This window comes from Hyla sarda, chromosome 7 (assembly GCF_029499605.1).
Source record: "Hyla sarda isolate aHylSar1 chromosome 7, aHylSar1.hap1, whole genome shotgun sequence".
NCBI classification, from domain to species: domain Eukaryota; kingdom Metazoa; phylum Chordata; class Amphibia; order Anura; family Hylidae; genus Hyla; species Hyla sarda.
This window is the reverse complement of record NC_079195.1, coordinates 201,497,340-201,515,007: the sequence shown is the minus strand read 5'-3', so window position 1 is coordinate 201,515,007 and position 17,668 is coordinate 201,497,340. Positions and strand designations below refer to the sequence as shown.

Sequence of the window (17,668 nt, the reverse complement as noted above, 5' to 3'; positions counted from 1 at the left end):
ATTATGGGGGGGTATTTTCTGCTATTACCCTTTTTAAAAATCTAAAATTTTGGGGAAACCAACATTTTAGGTAAAATTTTTTTTTTTTTTTTTACATATGCAAAAGTTGTGAATCACCTGTGGGGTATTAAGGTTCACATTACCCCTTGTTACGTTCCCCGAGGGGTCTAGTTTCCAAAATGGTATGCCATGTGTTTTTTTTTTTTTGCTGTCCTGGCACCATAGGGGCTTCCTAAATGCGGCATGCCCCCAGAGCAAAATTTGCTTTCAAAAAGCCAAATGTGACTCCTTCTCTTCTGAGACCTGTAGTGCGCCAGCAGAGCACTTCTCTCCCCCATATGGGGTGTTTTCTGAATCGGGAGAAATTGGGCTTCAAATTTTGGGGGGTATTTTCTGCTATTACCCTTTTTAAAAATGTTAAAATTTTGGGAAACCAAGCATTTTAGGTAAAAAAAAAAAAAAATTTTTTAACATATGCAAAAGTCGTGAAACACCTGTAGGGTATTAAGGTTCACTTTACCCCTTTTTACGTTCCTCGAGGGGTCTGGTTTCCAAAATGGTATGCCATGTGTTTTTTTTTTGCGGTTCTGGCACCATAGGGGCTTCCTAAATGCGGCATGCCCCCAGAGCAAAATTTGCTTTCAAAAAGCCAAATGTGACTCCTTCTCTTCTGAGACCTGTAGTGCGCCAGCAGAGCACTTCTCACCCCCATATGGGGTGTTTTCTGAAGCGGGAGAAATTGGGCTTCAAATTTTGGGGGGTATTTTCTGCTATTACCCTTTTTAAAAATGTAAAAATTTTGGGAAACCAAGCATTTTAGGTAAAAAAATTTTTTTTTTTTAACAGATGCAAAAGTCGTGAAACACCTGTAGGGTATTAAGGTTCACTTTACCCCTTTTTACGTTCCCCAAGGGGTCTGGTTTCCAAAATGGTATGCCATGTGGGGTTTTTTTGCGGTTCTGGCACCATAGGGGCTTCCTAAATGCGGCATGCCCCCAGAGCAAAATTTGCTTTCAAAAAGCCAAATGTGACTCCTTCTCTTCTGAGACCTGTAGTGCGCCAGCAGAGCACTTTTCACCCCCATATGGGGTGTTTTCTGAATCGGGAGAAATTGGGCTTCAAATTTTGGGGGGTATTTTCTGCTATTATCCTTTTTAAAAATGTAACATTTTTGGGAAACCAAGCATTTTAGGTAAAACATTTATTTTTATTTTTTACATATGCAAAAGTCGTGAATCACCTGTGGGGTATTAAGGTTCACTTTACCCCTTGTTACGTTCCCTGAGGGGTCTAGTTTCCAAAATGGTATGCCATGTGTTTTTTTTTTGCTGTCCTGGCACCATAGGGGCTTCCTAAAGGTGACATGCCCCCCAAAAACCATTTGTCGCTCCTTCCCTTCTGAGCCCTCTACTGCGCCCGCTGAACAATTAACATAGACATATGAGGTATGTGCTTACTCGAGAGAAATTGGGCTACAAATACAAGTAAAAATTTTCTCCTTTTTACCCCTTGCAAAAATTCAAAAATTGGGTTTACAAGAACATGCGAGTGTAAAAAATGAAGATTGTGAATTTTCTCCTTCACTTTTCTGCTATTCCTGTGAAACACCTAAAGGATTAATACACTTATTGAATGTCATTTTGAATACTTTGGGGGGTGCAGTTTTTATAATGGGGTCATTTATGGGGTATTTCTAAGATGAAGACCCTTCAAATCCACTTCAAACCTGAACTGGTCCATGAAAAATAGCGAGTTTGAAAATTTTGTGAAAAAATTCCAAATTGCTGCTGAACTTTGAAGCCCTCTGGTGTCTTCCAAAAGTAAAAACTCACAAATTTTATGATGCAAACATAAAGTAGACATATTGTATATGTGAACCCAAAAATGTTTTATTTTGAATATCCATTTTCCTTACAATCAGAGAGCTTCAAAGTTAGAAAAATGCAAAATTTTCATTTTTTTCATCAAATTTTGGGATTTTTCACCAAGAAAGGATGCAAGTTACCATAAAATTTTACCACTAAGTTAAAGTAAAATATGTCACGAAAAAACAATCTCGGAATCAGAATGATAACTAAAAGCATTCCAGAGTTATTAATGTTTAAAGTGACAGTGGTCAGAATTGCAAAAAACGCTCTGGTCCTTAAGGTGTAAAATGGCCTGGTCCTTAAGGGGTTAAAGGGGTACTCCGGTGGAATTTTTTTTTTTTTTTTTGTGAATCAACTGGTGCCAGAAAGTTAAACAGATTTGTAAATTCCTTCTATTAAAACATCTTAATCCTTCCAATACTTATTAGCTGCTGAATACTACAGAGGAAATTATTTTCTTTTTGGAACACAGAGCTCTCTGCTGACATCACGAGCACAGTGCTCTCTGCTGACATCTTTGTCCATTTTAAGAACTGTCCAGAGTAGGAGAAAATCCCCATAGCAAACATATGCTGCTCTGGACAGTTCCTAAAAGGGACAGAGATGTCAGCAGAGAGCTCTGTGTTCATGATGTCAGCAGAGAGCTCCGTGTTCCAAAAAGAAAAGAATTTCCTATGTAGTATTCAGCAGCTAATAAGTACTGGAAGGATTAAGATTTTTTAAATAAAAGTAATTTACAAATCTGTTTAACTTTGTGGCACCAGTTAATTTAACCCCTTCCCGCTATAGGACGTATGCATACGTCCAAGCATCCGACACGTTCGCGCATTTGGACGTATGCATACGTCCTAGCGATCTCCTGCACTGCCACAGGCAGAGCAGGAGATCGGCAATGGGACTCGGCTGTTAATCACAGCCGGAGTCCCGCCGCAGCTGACGAAGCTGCAATCACGTTGGTCCCGGCAGCATTAACCCCCTAGATGCCGTCAATCCTGATCGCGGCATCTATGGTGTTGACAGGGGAAGCGCTCTCCCCCTGTTCACCGGCGGCGCCGCGATACGATCACGGGTCGCCGTTGGTTGCTATGGCAGCAGGAGGTCAGATCACGACCTCCTGTATGCCTGCTACGGAAGCCTGTGAGATCCAGCCAGAGGCACACAGGCTGTAGTGCCTGCAGCTCATCGGGTCATACTGTTCTGCAGTACAAATGTATTGCAGCATAGTATTACCTGCTAAAAGTTTAAAAAATAAAATAAAAAGTTCTTCAATAAAAGTATTAAGTGTAAAAAAAAAAAAAAATTTTTTTTTTTAAATGCCCCTTTCCCAATAAAAGCCCTGTAGTATCACCAAAAAAGATCAAAAACACAAATCATATACATAATAGGTATTGCCACGTCCGTAATGACGTGTACTATAAAACTATAATGTAAATTATCCCGCACGGTGAACGCCGTAAAAAAATCCATAAAAAATAGCGCAAAATTTGCCAATTTTGGTACAAATAGCGGTATAAAAAAGATCAAAAGGTAGCACGTAGCACAAAAATGATACCAATAAAAAGTACAGCTCATCCTGCAAAAAATAAGCCCTCACTCAATGGTGTCGGATGAAAAATAAAAAAAATTACGGCTGTTGGAAAATGAATGGCAGAAAAAGAATTTTGCTCAGAAAAGGAAAAAGAACATAGAAAGCGATATAAAATGTGTATCGCCATAATCGTACTGACCCACAGAATAAATATAAAATCACTTTTACCGCACAGTGTACACCAGCAATTGGAGGTTATTGTGAGCCATCCCGTTACTTATTTGTCTATATGTGAGGAACGTGCATCTTTTTCATAAATTTGGTTGAAGTACACATGACGTATGCACAGGCAAATGACAGGAAAAATAACTAGATTGACACTTATTATAATTTTACCCCCGTAAATGCCCTTACACTATAGTATCCTCTTATGCGGCTGAAGATTCTATAGGAAACCACATCCACCTGTCCACAAGTGTCACTGCAACATCTGTCCTGAAAATGCACAAAGTAATATCATAGCACAGGAATAACATTCTGTGATGTCACAGAAAAGGCTTAATGGATCTAGTGATGTAACAGCTAACATGTGAGGACCACAGTGATGTCATATTATTAGGATAATAAACAAAGAATCATAATACAGGGATGGTGCACCTTTTTCATAAATTTGAAAAGGCATAAGATAAGGCAGCAGGAAGACTCAGTTACAGTAGTATCCATCAGAACAAGCTCCCTGCTGCCTTATCTAGTGAGTTATAAATTGAATGCACAGTAATACAAGCCCCCCTCTTCACATCACTGGTCTCGTCCTGTGCTGACAGGAGGGACAGGAGATTTCTGCTTTTAGAGCCTGTGATGTGACCTCACAGCTTACAAGGAAGAGAGCACAGCTGATATGAAAGATCTCTGCACTATGATTAATAGCATTATATAAGTACGTTGCTTTATTTTTGACACCATATACTGGTTGTCTCTTTGTCAGGGCAACCCCTTTAATGAGGTTGCAGCTAATGGCAGTGATGTCACAACAAAAATGATGCACGCTGTGATCTCACAGTAAAGAAAAAAACACTGATGTTCCCTTTTGTGGTGTATTACTCTCTCAGGCCCAGATGCAGCTGTAACCCCTGCTTCCATAGTTCTTTATAGCTTAGTGCAGTGTTTGCCAACCAGTGTGCCTCGAGCTGTTGCAAAACTACAACTCACAGCATGCCCGGGCACCCAACGGCTGTCCGGGGATGCTGTGAGTTGTAGTTTTGCAACAGATGGATGCACACTGGTCGGGACTGCTGCCCATATAAATATCTAAAGAGGGAGAAGTGGCAGAGGAGAGGCAGAAGCAAACAGAGAGACTACCATGAGTTTACAGTGAGTTTTCAATCTTATCCCAGTGCTGGATTTACAGTGTACACTACTCAGTACTGCTCTATAATGTCCTCTGTGCTGCTGCTTCTAAGAGTGTGTATAGAGATATTGGGGAGCAGGATCCCCTTGTGTGTGTGGGTGTAGTGTATGGGAGACATCATAGCAGCTAGTCGCCATCTACTAGATCGGGGACAACTGAACAGAAGAGATGAAGCCTGCAGAGGAGAAGACTGGTGGGGAATGGCATATACAAGTTATATAATGGCGAAGAATAGTGCTGCTCTCCATGTGCACACACAACTGCTTATCCTGAAAAGTCACCTGTAGTGACAGGTAAGTTTTACAGGGTTAAGGGTGGCCACACATCAGTTACAATAGTGACAATGAAGTGTTATATTTACATTAATGGATTAAGATAACATGCATGCAGTAACTAAGGTTATCCTGCAGGTGGTGCTATGAGAACTGCAGTAAGACAACTGGTATCTCAACCAATAGCATTGCTAAGTGTTTCCCAATATTTATTCTTCCCTCTACGGGAATTAGTGTTACTGTTTTTGGCAAGAAAAATGCATATAAAGCACCACACACTGAAAATACATGTTGCGTGGTTAGATGTTAGATTCTAAGTTATGGGCCCTATAGTGATATAAATAAGGGAAAATACAAGGATCAAATAGCTAGAGCGGTGTTTCCCAACCAGGGTGCCTACAGCTGTTGCAAAACTACAACACCCAGCATGCTCGGACAGCCGTTGGTAAATATTTAACATCAACAGTTTGGCCAATAGCAAATGGTTTTAGATGAATACAGAGTAAGAATAAAATATGGGCCGTGCCAGGACACCTGATCCTTACGTAAGTACAGGGTGGGCCATTTCTATGGATACACCTTAATAAAATGGGAATGGTTGGTGATATTAACTTCCTGTTTGCGGCACATTAGTATATGTGAGGGGGGAAACTTTTCAAGATGGGTGGTGACCATGGCGGCCATTTTGAAGTCGGACATTTTGAATCCAACTTTTGTTTTTTTCAAGAGGAAGAGGGTCATGTGACACATCAAACTTGTTGGGAATTTCACAGGAAAAACAATGATGTGCTTGGTTTTAACGTAACTTTATTCCTTCATGAGTTATTTACAAGTTTCTGACCACTTATAAAATGTGCAATGCAACCCTCTTCTCCCACTCTTCACACACTGATAGCAACACCGCAGGAGAAATGCTAGCACAGGCTTCCAGTATCCGTATACACTGCTATATACTACTATATACACCGCAGGAGAAATGCTAGCACAGGCTTCCAGTATCCGTATACACTGCTATATACCACTATATACACCGCAGGAGAAATGCTAGCACAGGCTTCCAGTGTCCGTATACACTGCTATATACTACTATATACACCGCAGGAGAAATGCTAGCACAGGCTTCCAGTATCCGTATACACTGCTATATACTACTATATACACCGCAGGAGAAATGCTAGCACAGGCTTCCAGTATCCGTATACACTGCTATATACTACTATATACACCGCAGGAGAAATGCTAGCACAGGCTTCCAGTATCCGTATACACTGCTATATACTACTATATACACCGCAGGAGAAATGCTAGCACAGGCTTCCAGTATCCGTAGTTTCAGGTGCTGCACATCTCGTATCTTCACAGCATAGACAATTGCCTTCAGATGACTCCAAAGATAAAAGTCTAAGGGGGTCAGATCAGGAGACCTTGGGGGCCATTCAACTGGCCCACGACGACCAATCCACTTTCCAGGAAACTGTTCATCTAGGAATGCTCGGACCTGACACCCATAATGTGGTGGTCACCATCTTGCTGGAAAAACTCAGGGAACGTGCCAGCTTCAGTGCATAAAGAGGGAAACACATCATCATGTAGCAATTTTGCATATCCAGTAGCCTTGAGGTTTCCATTGATGAAGAATGGCCCCACTATCTTTGTACCCCATTTACCACACCATACCATCAATTTTTGTGTTCCAACAGTCTTGGAGGGATCCAGGGCCGCCATCAGGGGGTACAACCCATACACCTTTATGGGGCCCAGGGCTTCAGGGGGCCCGGCCGGCCCGGAACTTTTTTTTTTTCCGGCTTGTCAGTGAGTGACTGCGACTGTCACTCACTGACCGCTGGGGGCCCGCCAGACTATGACCGGGCATCATAGTCCGGGGGGCCCGCAGGACCATGGCCCACTCTTTCTAGGGGCGCGGGCCCCTTAAGAGTCACGGCAGGGCTGGTGTCGGGACACAGAACTTGTCAAGACACAGAATTTCTCATTACACCGGACAGGCCAGGGGCTGATGGGAGTCGACGTGCCACGCGAAGGCACGCATGTCTACTCCAGTCACCTGACCTGTCCCTGCATGATCTCCAGTCCAGACGATCCTCCCCGTGCACAGGAGCAGCAGCAGCCTCCGCTGCACCGATCCCCGGCAGCTAGCAGGGTAGGTGAACTTGCGGGGGCAGGGGGGTTTGCAATGGTTATGAGAGGTGTGGGGGGAGAGGTGCTTGGGGTGTTATGGGGGTGATGAGAGGTGCAGGGGGGGGGTGATGAGAGGTGCAGGGGGGGTGATGAGAGGTGCAGTGCAGGGGGGGGTGATGAGAGGTGCAGGGGGGGTGATGAGAGGTGCAGGGGGTGATGAGATGTGCAGAGGGGGGGGTGATGAGAGGTGCAGGGGTGTATGGGGGTGATGAGAGGTGCAGGGGGTGTTATGGAGGGGATTAGAGGTGCAGGGGAGGTGATGAGAGGTGCAGGAGGTGTTATGGGGGTGATGAGAGGTGCAGGGGGTGTTATGGGGCTGATGAGAGGTACAGGGGGTGTTATGGGGGTGATGAGAGGTGCAGGGGGGTTATGGAGGTGATGAGAGGTGCAGGGGGTGTTATGGGGGTGATGAGAGGTGCAGGGGGTGTTATGGGGGTGATGAGAGGTGCAGGGGGGTTATGGGGGTGATGAGAGGAGTAGGGAGTGTTATGGGAGTGATGAGAGGTGCAGGGGGGTTATAGGGGTGATGAGAGGTGCAGGGGGTGTTATGGGGTGATGAGAGGTGTAGGGGATGTTATGGGGGTGATGAGAGGTGTAGGGGGTGTTATGGGGGTGATGAGAGGTGTAGGGGGTGTTATGGGGGTGATGAGAGGTGCAGGGGGTGTTATGGGGGTGATGAGAGGTGCAGGGGGGTTATGGAGGTGATGAGAGGTGTAGGGGGTGTTATGGGGGTGATGAGAGGTGCAGGGTGGTTATGGGGGTGATGAGAGGTGTAGGGGGTGTTATAGGGTTGTTGAGAGGTGCAGGTGGTGTTATGGGGGTGATGAGAGGTGCAGGGGGGTTATAGGGGTGATGAGAGGTGTAGGGAGTGTTATGGGGGTGATGAGAGGTGCAGGGGGGGGTTATGGGGGTGATGAGAGGTGCAGGGGGTGTTATGGGGGTGATGAGAGGTGTAGGGGGGTGTTATGGGGGTGATGAGAGGTGTAGGGGGGTGTTATGGGGGTGATGAGAGGTGTAGGGGGATGTTATGGGGGTGATGAGAGGTGTAGGGTTGTCTTATGGGGGTGATGAGAGGTGTAGGGGGTGTTATGGGGGTGATGAGGACACAGAGGATAAGAGGGGGTGTATATGTATATATGATGTGTATGCATATATGGCAGTTTTATATTCAGGGTACAGTGTATGGCAGTATTATATTCGGTGAATACAGTGTGGGGCAGGATTATATTTAGTGGGTACAGTGTATAGCAGTATTATATTTAGTGGGTATAGTGTATAGCAGTATTATATTCAGGTTACAGTGTGTGGCAGTATTATATTTATTGGGTACAGTGTATTGCAGAATTATATTCAGGGTACAGTGTATTATATTCAGTGGATACAGTGTGTGGCAGTATTATATTCAGGGTACAGTGTATGGCAGTATTATATCCAGGGTACAGTGTGTGGCAGAATTATATTTAGTGGGTACAGTGTGTGGCAGTATTATATTTACTGGGTACAGTGTATAGCAGTATTATATTCAGGGTACAGTGTGTGGCAGTATTATATTCAGAGGGTACAGTGTGTGGCAGAATTATATTTAATGGGTACAATGTATAGCAGTATTATATTCAGGTTACAGTGTGTGGCAGGATTCTATTTAGTGGGTACAGTGTATAGCAGTATTCAGGGTACACTGTGTGGCAGGATTATATTTAGTGGGTACAGTGTATGGCAGTATTATATTCAGGGTACAGAGTGGGGAAGTATTTTACATAGTGTACACTTTCTGGCAAGGTTATAATGATTACTGTCTTCATGCAGAGGATGAGGATCTGCTGACAAAGTGAGGAGCCAATGATGTCTGGATGTCAGACTCTGCAGAGAAGATGGAGCTGGGGAAGACCTGGTCTCCGGACCCGATGAAGAAGAAAAGATAACAGAGAAGATGTCACTCAAGTTAGAAGACGTCACTCAGGTCACTGATATCATTGTGTATTCTCCTGATTGTCCCATCAGAGCTGTAGTCACTTGTAAGTTCTGCAGTGATGATGGGTAAAACTGTGTCCAATCTGTGTCACTTCAGCTGTTACAAAACTACATATCCCATTGCCAGAGGTTCTCCAGACATGATGGGAGTTTTAGCTTTCCAACAGCTGGAGAACCACTATACATGGAGGGGGTGTGTCAGCCGCGGCTTCCTGCGGGGTACAAACGTCAGCTTCCAGCAAACTGCCGGGCCCCGTGCAGGAGATAGCAGGGGGTCCAAGCGCAGCACTTGGACCCCCCTGTGATCTATAACTTATCCCCTATCCTTGGATAGGGGGATAAGAAATTTTTTACCAGAAAACTCCTTTAATAGCACAGTGTTATACAGCACCGCACGGGCATTTAAGAATAATCACCCCATTTTTTTGGTTGGGTTCCGACTGCTGAGACCCCCACCAAAAAAATGGGCTTCTTATTCTTAAATGCCCGTGCGGTGCTGTATAACACTGTGCTATTAAAGGAGTTTTCTGGTAAAAAATTACTTATCCCCCTATCCAAGGATAGGGGATAAGTTATAGATCACAGGGGGGTCCAAGTGCTGCGCTTGGACCCCCTGCGATCTCCTGCACGGGGCCCCGGCAGTTTGCTGGAAGCTGACGTTTGTACCCCGCAGGAAGCCGCGGCTGGCACACCCCCTCCATGTATCTCTAAGGGGTACATGGAGGGGCGTGTCGGCCGGTGCTCCGTGCGGGTACAGCACGCCCCCCTTCCACCCGAGATAGCAAGGGGCCCAATGCTCTGACCCCGCGCGATCTATAACTTATCTCCTATCCTTTGATAGAGGATAAGTTCTTTTTTACCGGGCAACTCCTTTAATAGCACAGTGTTATTCAGCACCGCACTCCGCTCTAATCTAATTTGAAATATATGTCTAGAAAATAAAATAAAAATGGCGGGCAGGCCCTGGGAGGGGGGGGGGGGGGCAGGCCTTGAGCTGTGTAAGGGGCCCCGAAATTTCTGATGGCAGCCTGGAGGGATCTATCCAATGTGGGTTAGTGTCAGACCAATAGAGGTGGTTTTGTTTGTTAACTTCACCATTCACATAAAGCAATCATCACTGAACAAAATCTTCTGCGTAAACTGCCCGAAACTACGGATACTGGAATCCTGTGCTAGCATTTCTCCTGCGGTGTATATAGTAGTATATAGCAGTGTATACGGATACTGGAAGCCTGTGCTAGCATTTCTCCTGCGGTGTATATAGTAGTATATAGCAGTGTATACGTATACTGGAAGCCTGTGCTAGCATTTCTCCTGCGGTGTATATAGTAGTATATAGCAGTGTATACGGATACTGGAAGCCTGCGCTAGCATTTCTCCTGCGGTGTTGCTATCAGTGTGTGAAGAGTGGGAGAAGAGGGTTGCATTGACAATCCAACACAATGGGCAGCACATTGAACACATTTTATAAGTGGTCAGAAACTTGTAAATAACTCATGAAAGAATAAAGTGATGTTAAAACCAAGCACATCATTGTTTTTCTTGTGAAATTCCCAATAAGTTTGATGTGTCACATGACCCTCTTCCTATTGAAAAAACAAAAGTTGGCTTCAAAATGGCCGACTTCAAAATGGCCGACATGGTCACCACCCATCTTGAAAAGTTTCCCCCCCACACATATACTAATGTGCCACAAACAGGAAGTTAATATCACCAACCATTCCCATTTTATTAAGGTGTATCCATAGAAATGGCCCACCCTGTAGATGTACTGCTAGCACATGAAAATTTGGTTTCAGGAAACTGTAAAAGGCAACGTATACAGTAAACAGTCTGAATCCAAAAGGAAAGTTACAGAGGGCATCAGACAATGCACTGAATAGGTGACCCAAGACCAGTTGGCGAGTAGTACTAGCAGTACCACCACTCTTTTGTATACCTCTCAAAATAGCTCTAAATAGGATGGGCAGAAAACAAGGATGGTTGGCCTGGATATGTGAGAGAATGGAAATGCTCTATGCCAGATAGGTAAAGCTTCATGGTTGAGTATAAGAGTTTGAGATGTGAGTGGCAAAAAGCGACAAACACTAATAGGTATTGGATATGACTAGCACCACTGGGCGGATATGTATGTTTGAAGTCAGAGAACAACCTCCATGCTGTATCATGCTACCACTGGGTATAACTCAAAAAGAGGAGAATTTTCTCTGAACCGTGGAATGCACGCAACCTCTTCTGGCCAAACATCAGCCAATCAATGCGAACCATAAATGTCCGAAACCCAGTGGATGAGGCTGCGTCAGTGTGTACACAGGGAGACAGATGTGATGCCCTGGGAATAAAAAGAGAAATGCCAATCCATTGGGACAGAAAATTATTCCACATGGCCAAGTCTGCCATTGCTTCTTGCTCTAGCCGAACAACACTGTCCTGATCGGGGGCAGAAGGTAATAATTGTAAGAGCCTGGAGATGAAACATCTGCCCTGGGGGATAATCCTCATAGCAAAATTGAGCATACCCAGAAGAGACTGGAACTCGGCTTTGGTGGATAATCGGGAGATCACTACTTTGGGGACATTGTTTCTAATTCTAGATAATTCGTCAGGAGGGAGGCTGGCCTGCATGGTCATTGTGTCCGAATGTAAACCTAAAAAGGTCATTTGGGTACTGAGCCCCTCAACTTTATTGGGTGCTACAGGTACCTGAAGATTGTGGAACAGCGCCCGAAGAGTATCTAGATCTCGAGAAACCACCGAGGGATGTTTAATTAGAAGATAATGTATCACGTGATCACATTGCCTGCAGTGATCTAGCACCCAGTGGAGGCCCTGTGCAAACTGGTCGAAAATCCATGGGCTACTTTTGGAACCGAAAGTTAGTTTGCTGGCAAAGTAGTACAGGCCCTACAACTTAATGCCATGCCACTGCCACAGGCTCGGCTCTATGGGGATCAACTTACCGTATTTTTCGCCGTATAAGACGCACTTTTTCTTCCCCAAAACTGGGAGGAAAAAGTCGGTGCGTCTTATACGGCGAATACACCCCTATCGCGGCGGTCCCTGCGGCCATCAACGGCCGGGACCCGCGGCTAATACAGGACATCACCGATCGCGGTGATGCCCTGTATTAACCCTTCAGACGCGGCGATCAAAGCTGACCGCCACGTCTGAAGGGAAAGTGACACTAACCCGGCTGTTCAGTCGGGCTGTTCGGGACCGCCGCGATTTCACTGCGGCGGTCCCGACCAGCCCGACTGAATAGCCGGGTTAGTGCTTACAGGGCACCAGGAGGGACCTTACCTGCCTCATCGGTGTCTTCTCCATTCAGGGATCCCCTGTATGGCCGGCGCTCTGTTTCCTCGTCATCACGTCGTCGCGTACGTGCGTCGGCGTGCGTAACGATGTGATGGCGGCGACGGAGAGCGAGGATACCCGGCCGACAGCAGAGACGTTCCGGAGCGACGGGGACACGGCGACAGCGATGGAGCGACATCCAGGGCAGCGGTGACGGGTCCGGAGCGGCGGGGACACGTGAGTATTACCTCCTATGCAGTGGTCTTCAATCTGCGGACCTCCAGATGTTGCAAAACTACAACTCCCAGCATGCCCGGACAGCCGTTGGCTGTCCGGGCATGCTGGGAGTTGTAGTTTTGCAACATCTGGAGGTCCGCAGGTTGAGGACCACTATTGGGTTCAAAATCTTAAATTTTTTAGATTTTGCTCCTAAAAATAGGGTGCGTCTTATACGCCGGTGCGTCCTATAGGACGAAAAATACGGAAAATGCTTCACTTATGTCCGCCTTAGATAGGAAAGCCCCTCTACCTAACGGCAAAATGATCTGTATAGCCTCGTCTATGGAAGAGTACCTCAGAGAAATCTTCCGAGGGGATTAAAGAATTTAAGCTCGAAATGTGGGAAGAATGAAGCACAGATAAATCGTAGATTAAACTCTTTTTATTGGAGATTTTACCACACACTATCCCTATGGGATTAACTCGCCAGAGAACCAAAGGTGGAACTATAAATGAACCAACCAAAAACCCTTTCTGTAATTCAACTTCCAGAAGAGTCGTGACAGATTCTGGATCCCCATCAGCCGACAATAGGTTTTTACACTCGTGGGTAGACTGAGGTAGGGTAGCTAGACCCATGTAGAAACCTCCAGATAGACCATTAATCAAATATTGTACCCAGGATGGTTCTGTAGAGAAGTATACAACAGATCCACATTAAAGGGGTACTCCCCTGGAAAACGCAATTTTTTTATTTATTTTTTTTAAATCAACTGGTGCCAGAAAGTTAAAACAGATTTGTAAATTACAAACTGTAGAAGGGAACTGGCGCTCCTATAGAAAGTTCATCACATGACTCATGGCAATGGCCCCTATTGGTATAGGATATGCAATATCAGCACTGTGGTGCAATGAAGCCTTGTAATATTGAGGTATCCAAAATGATCCCCAATGTAGGAAATGAAAAAGGCTGCACTCACCAATATTCTTTCATCTGTGCTTTATTGAGTCCATAACATGGGGTTACACACGAGCGGGGGCTTTCACTGGAATGGCGACATATGTTTTGCTCCTTTAGCGCATCATCGCTAAAGGCACAAAATATATGTCGCCATTCCAGTGAAAGCATCCGCTCGTGTGTAACCCCATGTTATGGACTCAACAAAGCACAGATGAAAGAATATTGGTGAGTGCAGCCTTTTTCATTTCCTACATTGTGGATTGATTTGTAAATTACTTCTATTTAAAAAAAAAACGTAATCCTTCTAGTACTTATCAGCTTCTATCTGCTCCACAGGAAGTAATTTTCTTTTTGAATTTCCTATTCAGTCTGTCCACAGTGCTCTCTGCTGACATCTCTGTTCATTTTAGGAACTGTCTGGAGCAGGAGAGGCTTGCTATGGGGATACGCTCCTACTCTGGACAGTTCCTAAAATGAACAGAGATGTCAGCAGGGAGCACTGTGGTCAGACAGAAAGGAAATAAAATAAAAAAAAGAACTTCCTGTGGAGCAAATAGAAGCTGATAAGTACTAGAAGGATTAAGATTTTTAAATAGAAGTGATTTACAAACCTGTTTAACTTTCTGGCACCAGTTGATTTAAAAAAATTTTTTTTCCAGGGGAGTACCCCTTTAACCACGCTTAGTCATGCTGATGTCCCTTTCTGGGGGCATGCTACTTAGGGGTGTGCACAGAAACAATTAGAACACAAGTGTAAGAGTCTACATTGATTGTAGTGGCATTGAGACCAGCAAAGTGGTGACAATATAACTCAGTGTCTATAGTGGCCCAATTAGTAACATGACCAAACTGGACACGGGGCCGCCGCTGCTTTGGCTGAAAAAGATCTATGGTATTTAAAGAACGCTGAACCTCCACACTTGTAACCTATATCAACCACTTTGTAGAGATACAAACTTAACTCCTCATGTCTGAGAGGGTTAATAGAACAAATAATGTCTCGGTAAAGGCTGAAGGCAAGTACAAACTCCGGGATTGATAACTTGTGATTCAATGTGACATCTTTAGATTTTAGAATGATGGACACTTTGCCTCAAGCTATAGATTTATTGTCTGGTGCCTCGTGAGACGGCACTAATAAAGATGCTAAGTTTACATCCTTGCCTTCTATGATATCTTTTTTAATGTTGGGTGGAATGAAATGAGAAGGTGCCACATTTGGCAATGAAACTGACCCACCTGGTGAACTAGCCTGCAGAGTGGTAGGGGTAGCAGTGACCTGAGAGGCTGAAGTACAAGGCCTGTCCCTACTCTCAAAAGACTCCATTCTAGCTTGTAAGTTAGAGAGATGACGTCATGGTATTAAACATGGTATGAAATTGTGACAGCGTAATCTGAATAGAGTTCGTGGAAGGGGACTCTTGACTGGGACCAGTCCCATCAGATGACAAGAGGCAGAATAATTCTGCCTTCCTGGCCATAGCTGGAAATGGTATATGTCTCCTCAGTAGTTCAGCTTGGGGATTGTCCGGGCTCTGAGTGATGTGACGTGTCCGAGCAGCAGTGAGTTAGTGTTTGATTGTAGAAAAGCGTGCCTAAAAGTGACAAGTATTGTGTAACCATTGAGCCTGTAATTGTGATGGAGGGGCAAGCTCTCCATAACTAGCTTGCCCCCTGACTGGTGAGCAGTAAGGGGTTAATATACAAGCAAGGTTTTTAGCCCCATCCCCCGCCTGTAAAACTTGCCAGTGGCTATAGTGGTATGTCCCATGGGTGGGGGGGAAGGAGTGCACCAATCAGGGGTTTAATAGTTTCCCGGGCTTTCAGGGGCCCTTCCCTGGGTATTTTATAGCTGTGGTGCCTCCCTTCCCCCCTCAATCTGCCCAGGACCCAGAGTTTTGGCTGCTGGTTGGTATGTGTCTGCCCCCCTATGGCCTGGATGGAGCAGGAGGGTGAGGGCTGGCATGCTCGCTTGTGGCTGAGCTGGCCTCCCCTCCTGTTGCGCCCGAGGCGGGTTCGGGAGACTGGCGGACCTCTCCTCAGCCCCGCTCTCCTTTCCCACTTTAGTCCCTGAGAGCCCTGTCCCGCCCGTTCCTTTTGCCCTCTTCCCTGCCTGTGGCAAAGCCCTCTCCCCTGCCTGAGCTTCGAGCCTTTCCTCGGGTGTTCTCCTTATGAGCAGGCTCTGCATTCCTCCTTGTCCCCCTCCTTGTCCCCCTCCTTGTCCTCTCCGTCTCCTCCGTCTCCTTTTCCTCCCTGTTGCGGTCCCCTCCGTCCCCCCCCGTCCCCCCTGTTGTCCCATCCACTCCGGAGGTGGCGGCCCCTGGGTGGCTGCTGCCGTTTTAACCCCTTATGCGCCAATGGACGTTTATTAACGTCCATTTGCGCGTCCCCAGATATAATGCGCGTGAGCTCGCATTATATCCGCTGGGTCCCGGTTGCTATTAGCAACCAGGACACATACTAATGCCGGACATCGCCGATCGGGCAGATGTCCGGCATTACCTTTTTAGACGCGGCGATCAAAGCTGATCGCCGTGTCTAAAATGAAATTACAAGCATCCCGGCTGCTCAGTCGGGCTGATCGGGACCATCGTGATAAAATCGCGATGTCCCGATCAGCTGGGACGCAGCAGGAGGGTCACTCACCTGCCTCCTGCGTGTCCGCTCGTTGATTCATTGCTCCAAGCCTGAAAAGGTACTACCCCAACACAGCAGTGAAAAATAGGGACATGTCAAAGCTAACCTGCCTATGATAGGTATCGTATGACGGTATTGACGTACAGACAGCACTGATGATAAACGTAAGGATAATACTTCTCAGTGCACCGGAAACAGATATGCTTGTTACATTATAATTTAAAGGCATGAACGCGTTGCGTTGTTGAGATACATGCATGATCAGGACTTTTGGCTGTAAGCAAACCGCTACCAACGATCTCATAAAAGTCAACTACAGTTTTCACTTTGCAGTGGTAACAGATTTACCACATGCGAATGTCACACAAAAAGTTGCAAACTTCTGCAAAATACTGCAAATCTACGCCAGCCCAGACCTGGCTAACAGAACTGCCTTTGGACAGAATGTTAAAAACTAAAGTCACACATTTGGCGTGATGGGTTAAAAAGTCGTACTCAAAGTCGCAGAGGGAGATTTCTCAAAACCTGTCCAGAGGAAAAGTTGCCCAGTTGCCCATAGCAACCAATCAGATCGCTTCTTTCATTTTTAACAAAGGCCTCTGCAAAATGAAAGAAGCGATCTGATTGGTTGCTATGGGCAACCGGGTAACTTTTCCTTTGCACAGGTTTTGATAAATCCCCCCAGCAGAGTTGAAACCTTACAAAGGGATGTACTGAAGTAAATAATGTGAATAGTGCCATATTTATCTCATGCCCTTCACCATTCCATACATTTGGTACAGATATACATTACCAACACCACAAATTACAGGTGTCAAAAAAAAGTTCACCTACACCACCCTTGATAAATTCCCTCCATTGTGATATAAAAAGATGTATAAAAGTTTAGGAAAGTAAGCAAAAGTTCTGCACCGTTCAACATGCACAAAAATGTAATTAACCTCTTAAGGATGCAGGGTGTACTCTGAGCCCAGTCCCGGTCTATAACGCGGGGTCACGCCATGACCCCACGTCATAGCGGGTCGGTCCCAGTAGGACCCTGGGCTAATAGTGTGCGGCACCGATTGTTGTGCCGTGCACTATTAACCCTTTAGACGCGTTGTTCAAATTTGATGGTCGCATCTAAAATAACAAAAATACACTCCCGGCAGCTCAGTGGGGCTGATCGGGACCATCGCGGTGAAATCGCAATGTCCCCATCAGCTAGAACGCGAGCTGAGGGTCCTTTACCTGCCTGCGGCGCATCCGATCGTTGATTGATTGTTCCAAGCCTAAACTCCAGGCTTGAGCAATCGACCACCGATAACACTGCTC

The 17,668-nt window shown here is 45.6% G+C and overlaps 1 protein-coding gene across 3 annotated transcripts in view; it reads left to right on the top strand.

Moving 5' to 3' along the window:
• The first annotated feature begins 4,643 nt into the window (after positions 1 to 4,643).
• The window catches only part of PODN (podocan), a 93,834-nt gene continuing 80,809 nt past the window's right edge, over positions 4,644 to 17,668 (top strand). The window contains exon 1 of one of the 3 annotated variants that reach the window (XM_056532213.1): positions 4,644 to 4,767. In XM_056532213.1, coding sequence (XP_056388188.1) covers positions 4,669 to 4,767 — 99 coding nt within the window. In that variant the 5' untranslated portion in view covers positions 4,644 to 4,668. Of the gene's footprint in view, positions 4,768 to 4,871; positions 5,098 to 17,668 lie in introns of those variants that run through there. The other 2 variants (XM_056532211.1, XM_056532210.1) reach the window with 2 other exon arrangements.